This window comes from Gekko japonicus, unplaced genomic scaffold, assembly GCF_001447785.1.
Source record: "Gekko japonicus isolate JY-2015 unplaced genomic scaffold, Gekko_japonicus_V1.1 scaffold2807, whole genome shotgun sequence".
Taxonomy (NCBI): domain Eukaryota; kingdom Metazoa; phylum Chordata; class Lepidosauria; order Squamata; family Gekkonidae; genus Gekko; species Gekko japonicus.
The window spans coordinates 142,790-151,124 of NW_015160309.1; the positions used below are offsets into that span (position 1 = coordinate 142,790).

The window sequence follows — 8,335 nt, forward strand, 5'->3', positions numbered from 1 at the left end:
TCACTGGAAAAGAGAATAATCCTAGGAAGAAGAAGAGAAGAGATGGGATTTATACCCCGCCCTTCACTTGGAGTCTCAGAGCAGCTTACAAACTCCTTTCCCTTCCCCTCCCCACAACAGACACCCTGTGAGGTAGAAGAAGAAGAGGAGATTGGATTTATACCCCGCCCTTCACTACCCAAAGGAGTCTCAGAGCGGCTTACAAACTCCTTTCCCTTCCCCTCCCCACAACAGACACCCTGTGAGGTAGAAGAAGAAGAAGAGATTGGATTTATACCCCGCCCTTAACTACCCAAAGGTGTCTCAGAGCGGTTTTACAAACTCCTTTCCCTTCCCCCCCCCCACAACAGGCACCCTGTGAGGTGGGTGGGGCTGAGAGAACTCTGACACAAACGGCTCTTTTTCAAGGACAGCTGTGCCAGAGCTTGTGACTGATCCAAGGTCACATCAGCAGGTGCGAGTGGAGGAGGGGGTTATCAAACCCGCTTCTCCCAGATTAGAGTCCGCGCACTTAACCACTACACTAAAAAGTGGCAGGTGGCAGGAAAAGAGGGAGACCCAACCCGAGGAGGACAGAGCTCGAGTCCAGCGACACCTTCAATAAAATTTTATTCAAGATACACGGTTTCGTGTGCAAGCGACACTTCTTCAGATACAGTAAAACAAGACTTCCTCAACAGTTACATATAGGTTGGGGGGGGGGGTTAGTTTGCCCGGAAGGGGGGGTTTTAGAGTCAAGATGCGTAAGTCACTGGGCAACCATAGCTGAGATTGGATTAAGGCAGTTGGCGAGATCTGTGAATGGTCAATTAGCATACAAATACAAGACTCAACAAACAGATATGAGAAGGAGGTTTGAGTCCAGCGGCACTTCCAAGATAACAAAGGGCAATTCTGGGTATAGGCGAGAACTGAGAGACTTCGCATGTGTAGATGCACACTCCCTCCGATACACTGAAACAGGTTTCCTCAAATGTTGCATATAGGTGGGGGGAGATAGTTGCTAGGAAGGGCTAATTAAAGTCAAGATACGTAAGTAACTGAGCAATAAATATAGCTAAGATTGGAATAACATGCTTGGTAAGACACACGAATAGCAGCAAATGGACATACATATACCGTAATAAAGGGATTAACAACAACAAATAGAGACGCCAATGTTGGATGAGGCCAAAGGCCCATCCAGTCCAACACTCTGTGTCACACAGTGGCCAGAAATACCAGGTGCTATCAGGAGGTCCACCAGTGGGGCCAGGACACTAGAAGCCCTCCCACTCTTGCCCCCTTCCACCAAGCACCAAGAAGACAGAGCATCACTTGCCCCAGAGCCCCTATCTATACCTTGTGGCTAATAGCCACTGATGGACCTCTGCTCCATATGCTTATCTAATTCCCTTTTGAAGCCGTCCATGCTTGTAGCTGCCACCACTTCCTGTGGCAGTGAATTCCATGTGTTAATCACTCTTTGGGTGAAGAAGTACTTCCTTTTATCCGTTCTAACCCGACCGCTCTGCAGTTTCATGGAGTGCCCACGAGTTCTTGTATTGTGAGAAAGGGAGAAAAGTACCTCTTTCTCTACCTGCACTTTCCCACGCATAATCTTATAAACCTCGATCATGTCACCCCTCAGTCGTCGTTTCTCCAAGCTAAAGAGCCCTAAGCGCTTTAACCTTTCCTCATAGGGAAAGTGTTCCAACCCCTTTATCATTCGAGTTGCCCTTTTCTGCACTTTTTCCAAAGCTATAATATCCTTTTTAAGGTGTGGTGACCAGAACTGCACACAGTATTCCAAATGAGGTTGCACCATTGATTTATATAGGGGCATTATGATATTGGCTGATCTGTGAGAGCTGAGTTTGAAGCCAGTGGCCTCTTTGAGACCAACAATTTCATTTCTTCGTATAAGCAAGAAACGAGTGACTTTGCATGTGTAGTGAGATAAGAGCCCGATATCTGTTAAGCCCAGGGAGTTCTATTGTCCCGAGTGTTGTAATAGTTTGTAATTCAACAATCTCCCTTTCCAGTCTGTTTCTGAAATTCCTTTGCAATAAAACAGTTACTTTGAGGACCCCGCTCTATAGGTTTCTCAGTTTTGTGATTCCTGATGTCAGATTTGTGTCCTATTTATCCTTTGGCATAGGGTTTGAACTTCTCAGGGCCATAGCCAGCAGTGGGAGCAGCATCCCCTCGTGATTCTGCAAAGTGGCACCTTTAAGACCAAAGTTTAATTCTGGATATAAGCTTTCGTGTGCATGCACACTGCTTTAGACAGAGTCAGATGGGTAAGTTCACACCTCAATTTAGAAAAGTGTGGGTTTTTAAATTGTAGCTGCGGAATAAAAACACTGGAGGAAAAAGAATGGTACGTAAGTCAAGCTTAAAGGCTTACCACTCAGAAAATCTGTAGTAAGGTGTGTGCGCAATGGGCCAAAGTTTGAGTCCAGCGGGCACCTTTAAGACCAATAAAGTTTAATTTGGGGTATATACGTTTTTGTGCGCTCTCACTGTACATCTGAAGAAGTGTGCATGCACATAAAAGGTGACACCCAGAATTAAACTCTGTTGGTCTCAAAAAGGTACCAATGGACTCAAACTTTGCAAGGCTGAAAGCCATCTACGAATATGAACCCGCATAACACAGAAAGTTAATTTTTTTTTTTTAAATCAGGACTCATAAAACCACAATAAAAGACGCCCTGCCACAGCCAAGGGCCCTGATCCCACCCTCTCGAGATTCGGTGAGAAACGCGGACTGTAAATAAAGAATCCATTTTTAAAAGCGTCACCAGCTCGCATTCCCCGAGGCGGAATCCCTGCCAGTTCCCAAAATGGATCCCCTGCGTAGCTTCAGAAAGATGCCAGATTCGAAAATGGCCGCCTTGGCCGGAAGCCGCCTGTGCTGGCGCTCGAGAGCTCCCTCGCGCGAGGCCGCCGGCTGCCTCTCCCGACTTCCTGGAGGCTTCAGTGCTTCCGGGATCACGTGACCGGGAGGCGCTCTCGGCCGCTTCTCTATGACCGCCCAGGACTGGCGTCCCTGATGTTTACATCGGAGCCTTCAGGGCTGGAAGTAAATGAGGGGTGGGCGAGTGGGGGGCGTCCAGGCAACGCTTCCGCAGTCTGCTCCGGAAGGCAGAAGCAAAGGGACTGAAAGGCTCCATCTATTTTGGGCGAAAGCGGAGGTTGGGAGATATGGGGGGGGGGGCGGCAGGGTTGCCAGGTCTGGGTGGGAAAATACCTGGAGACTTTGGGGGTGGAGCCAGGAGAGGGCGGGGTTTGGGGAGGGGAGGGGCCTCCGCATGGTACAGTGCCATAGACTCCACCCTTCCAAGCAGCCATTTTCTCCAGGGGAGCTGATCTCTGTCAGCTGGAGATCCGTCCTAAAAGCGGGGGATATCCAGGCCCCACCTGGAGGCTGGCAACCCTGGGGGGCAAAAGAAAAGAGTTGAATTGGGGCATGGTTGCCAACTTTGGGTTGGAAAATACCTGGGAAATTTGGGGAGGGTGGAGTTTGGCAAGGTGAGGGAAGGAGCTCAGCAGCCATCATAACATGGAGTCCACCTTCCAAAGCTGCCATTTCCTCCCCGGGGGACTGATCTCTGTCTCCTGGAGATTAGTTGTGATACCGGGAGCTCTCCAGGCCCCACCTGGAAACTGGCAACCCTAGTAAGGGCTGGCTGTATGCTAGAGGGGCTGGGAAGGCTGCGGAGTTTTGTAATGGGGAGTCCCCGGGCAAATAGGGAAAGGGGGCTGGATTTTGGCCATTCTCTTGAGGGTTGCCAAATCTAGGTGGGAAAGTCCCTGGAGATTTAGGGGAGGGGCCTGCGTAGGGCGGGGTTTGGGGAAAGACAGGGTGCTCAGCAGGGTGTCATGCCGTAGAACTTGCCTTCTGAAGCGGCCATTTCCTCCAGGGGAGCTGATCTGTGTCATCTGGAGATCAATTGTAACTCTAGGAGATCTCCAGGCCCCACCTGGAGGTTGGCAACCGGTTATTTTCTAACTCCCCACCCACCACAAAACTCTACCTTCCTCAGAGCCTTGCATATTCCTCTTCTGACAGCCTGCTCTCTCCAGTCACCCACCCACGCATACCTCCCAAGCAGTCTTCCCTCTAAGCTGAGTTAGTGTGAGCCAGCTTACAGTTCTTTAGCTTCCAGCTCACACATTTTCGCCTTAGCTCAGGAAGGGACAGCTCCAGAGCAAACTGACTGATGCAGTAGTCAAATCGCTCACTCACCACTTTAATGCCAGTCGCTCACAAAGGAGAACTTTTGCTCACAGCTTAGAGGGAGGATTGCTCCCAAGGGCTGCGGTTAGGAAAGCTGATCATTTCCGTCGCGGGGGTGGGGTTGCCACCTCTGGGTTGGGAAATTCCTGGAGATTTTGGGGGCGGAGCCTGGGGAGGGGAGGGGCTTTAGTGGGGGTCTAATGCCATAAGGCCCACCTTCCAAAGCAGCCATTTTCTCCAGGGGAACGGATTTTGGTTGTCTGGAGTTCAGTCGTAATAGCGGAAGATCGCCAGGTGCCACCCAGAGGGTGGCCACCGTAGATGAAGGTAGGGTTTTAGCACAGGTGGGGTGGGAAGACGGGCTTGGGAGCAAGGGAGGGGGGTCCGAAGGCAGTGCAGATTGCTGTGGCCAATGGGGCAGAAACTGACTCTGAAGAACAGCTAGAGTTGATCCCAATAGCTCCTTAGAAACCAACAAGATCTTTGGAGTACGAGACTTCCGGTTTGTGGCACGGCATCGCTGGAGGGCTCCAGGGTGATCTCCCGTGGAACCCCCGAGCCTCCTGGCCCCAGTGGGAGGATCGGAACGATCCAACCTCCCAAAGAGCTGTCTCGGAGGGACGCTCTTGTGGGGAGCTTGATTTGGGTGCTCTCGGGTGCGGTGGCACCCGAGTAGACCCCTTTTCGCTTCATAGCAGGGACCAGGAAGAAAGCGCTCAGAGCGGCTTACAATCTCCTTTCCCTTCCCCACAACAGACATCCTGTGAGGTAGGTGGGGCTGAGAGAGCTCTTTCGAGGACTGCTCTTTCAAGAACAGCTCTGAGAGAACTATGGCTTGCCCAAGGTCATCCAGCAGCTGCAAGTGGAGGAGTGGGGAATCAAACCCCGTTCTCCCAGATTAGAGTCCGCGCAGTTAACCACTACACCAACAGACACATAACGCCTTTTATTGGGACCCACCAAAATCACACAGCACAGTGTGCCGGCTTCCATCTTCTTCATAACTCTTTCCTGGGCTGAATGTTAAATAAACAAAGGAGGGAGAAGTCTGTGTGAGTAACTGACTGAAGGAATGGAGATTTGCAGCAAGTCTGCATTCCTCCTTCGGCTGATTTCTGCTTTTCTCTCTTTCTTCCCTCTCCAGCTCTAGTCTTCAGCCAGGAGGCACAGAAATATCCGACCCGCTTGCCCTGGCTTTGGGGGCAGGGGTCCCACTAGGCTCGCCATGGCACAGCAACGGGGGGTCAACAGCCTGCGCTTCAACCAAGACCAGAGTAAGTGATCACCTACCTGCTCAGACGCTCTTTTACAGGGAGTCAGGACCGAGGACACTCAGCTTCTCCAAATGGAAAGTCTTGATCCAGCAGGGCTCTTCTCATGTTCTTATGAAGGCCTTGGCTTCTATGCCCTGTTGCTGACCCTCAAGGGGAACTGGTTGGCCCCCATGTGAGACAGGATGCTGGAGTAGATGGACCACTGGTCTGATCCAGCAGGGCTCTTCTGGTGTTCTTATCAGGGGAAGGCCTCGGCCTCTCTGCCCTTTTGGTGACCCTCCAGGGGAACTGGTTGGCCCCCGTGTGAGACGGGAGGCTGGAGTAGATGGACCCTCGCTGGTCTGATCCAGCAGGGCTCTTCTGGTGTTCTTATCAGGGGAAGGCCTCGGCCTCTCTGCCCTGTTGCTGGCCCTCCAGAGGAACTGGCTGGCCTCCATGTGAGACAGGATGCTGGAGTAGGTGGACCCTCGCTGGTCTGATCCCAGCAGGGCTCTTCTCATGTTCTTGCCTCGGAAACCCCACGGGATCAGCATAAGTTGGCTGTGACTTGACGGCAGTTTACACACACAATCCACCGTGAGTCTCCATGAGAATGGTGGATTGTTAATAATGGCAGTAATAATAAAATATGCCTCGGGAGAGTGATGAGTATGCTCTCTGCTTCTCTGTCAGGCTGCTTCTGCTGTGCGATGGAGACCGGCGTCCGGATCTATAACGTGGAACCTCTCATGGAGAAGGGGCACCTTGGTAAGAAACCGACGAGCCAGGAAAGAAACAGTGGATCATCTCTCTCCACCCTGGCCTGGGGCGTGTGGTGGCAGCATCTCACGCAAGTTACGGAGACTGGCTGGCTTAAGGGGGGGGGGGTCCCTAACCAGCGTTCCCTCTAAGCTGAGTTAGTGTGAGCCAGCCCACAGTTTTTTCGCCTCCGGCTCACCCATTTTTGCCTGAGCTCCGGAAGGATGGCTCCAGAGCAGTGTTCCCTCTAAGCTGAGTTAGTGTGAGCCAGCTCACAGTTCTTTAGCCTCTGGCTCACACATTTCCGCCTTAGCTCAGGAAGGATGGCTCCAGAGCAAGCTGATTTACGCAGTGGCCAAATCGCTCGCTCACAGCTTTAATGGCAGTAGCTCACAAAGTAGAATTTTTGCTCACAAGGCTCCACAGCTTAGAGGGAACATTGCGCCAGAGCAAACTGATTTCTGCAGCGGCCAAATCGCCGGCTCACAACTTTAGTGCCAGCCGCTCACAAAGCAGAATCTTGGCTCACGAGACTCCACAGCTTAGAGGGAGCCTTGCCCCTAACCTTTTTGAGCCTGCGGGCACCTTTGGGATCCTGACACAGTGCGGTGGGTGCAGGCAGATAACGGCTGTCACAAAATGGCGTCTGCACGAGGGGGAGCCAGCCACAAAAATGGTCGCAGCGGCTTTCCTGTAGTCACACAGTAGAGATCCTTGTGCTGTGGTGGCAGCTACTGTCCAAGCAGTCTTTTTAAAAAATCTGCACAGCCCATTCAGTCTACAGTGGCCAAGTCAGAAGCCCTACTGGGCAAAAGCCAGGGTCACCAGGTCCCCTCGCCGTGCCGGCAGGGGGGTTTGGGGGCATTCCGGGACATCCCCAATGTGATGATGTCACCCGGACGTGACATCAGCGTGTTGGCGATGTTACACGACGACGCTCCGGTTTGAGGGCAAAACTCTTATGGTTTTAGGCCAGACTTACCATAGAGTTTTGCCCTCAAACCAGAGCGTCCCATGCAGTGTTCCCTCTAAGGTGAGTCAGTGTGGGCTAGCTCACATTTTTTTAGCCCCCAGCTCACACATTTTTGTCTTAGCTCAGGAAGGAGGGCTCCGGAGCAGACTGATTTCTGCAGGAGCCAAATGGCTCACTCACAACTTTAATGCCAGTGGCTCACAAAGTAGGATTTTTGCTCACAAGACTCCACAGCTAAGAGGGAGCATTGGTCCCATGTGACACCCCCTGACATGATTATGTCACTTCTGAAGAAGAAGAAGAGATTGGATTCATGCCCCCGCCCTTCACTCGGAGTCTCAGAGCGGCTTACAAACTCCTTTCCCTCCCCCTCCCCACAACAGACACCCTGTGAGGTAAAAGAAGAAGAAGAAGAGACTGGATTTATACCCCGCCCTTCACTACCCAAAGGAGTCTCAGAGTGGCTTACAAACTCCTTTCCCTTCCCCTCCCCTCCCCTCCCCACAACAAACAGCCTGTGAGGTAAAAGAAGAAGAGATTGGATTTATACCCCACCCTTCACTACCCAAAGGCATCTCAGAGCGGCTTACAAACACCTTTCCCTCCCCCTCCCCACAACAGACACCCTGTGAGGTAGGGGGGGCTGAGAGAGCTCTGAGAGAACTGTCCTTGGGAGAACAGCTCTGACAGGACTATGGCTTGCCCAAGGTCACCCAGTAGCTGCGAGTGGGGGATCAAACCCGGTTCTCCCAGGCTAGAGTCCACACGCTTAGCCACAGCACCAAACTGGTTTCCCAAGTGAAGTCATCGCATCGGGGACATCATGCAGTGTTGTGGCTTTTTTGGGGGGTGGGGTTTCCCCCACTGGCCAGTTGGCCGGTGGTGGACTGAAGATCTGAAAACCGGGGAATGCCGTACCCAGAAGCCCCCCTGGCCCTGCCCACTTTCTAAAAACACTTGATGGGCACCTGCAGATGTTCTTGGTGGGGACCACATTGGGGACCCCTGGATTAAGGAGTGGGATTAGAATCTGAGTTTTGGCCAGCTAGATGTAAAGTTCCCACATTTTCAAGCCACGGGGAGGGGGAAACGTGGGTGTGCATGTGTGTCCCCCCCCCCCCCCCC

The 8,335-nt window shown here is 52.2% G+C and overlaps 1 protein-coding gene across 1 annotated transcript in view; it reads left to right on the forward strand.

The window, feature by feature from the left end:
- The first annotated feature begins 2,989 nt into the window (after positions 1-2,989).
- The window catches only part of WDR45 (WD repeat domain 45), a 22,630-nt gene continuing 17,284 nt past the window's right edge, over positions 2,990-8,335 (forward strand). The window contains exons 1-5 of the mRNA XM_015416566.1: positions 2,990-3,067; positions 5,370-5,499; positions 6,172-6,246; positions 6,472-6,475; positions 8,010-8,089. Of these exons, the coding sequence (XP_015272052.1) occupies positions 5,451-5,499; positions 6,172-6,246; positions 6,472-6,475; positions 8,010-8,089 (208 nt within the window). The 5' untranslated portion in view covers positions 2,990-3,067; positions 5,370-5,450. The remainder of the gene's footprint in view (positions 3,068-5,369; positions 5,500-6,171; positions 6,247-6,471; positions 6,476-8,009; positions 8,090-8,335) is intronic.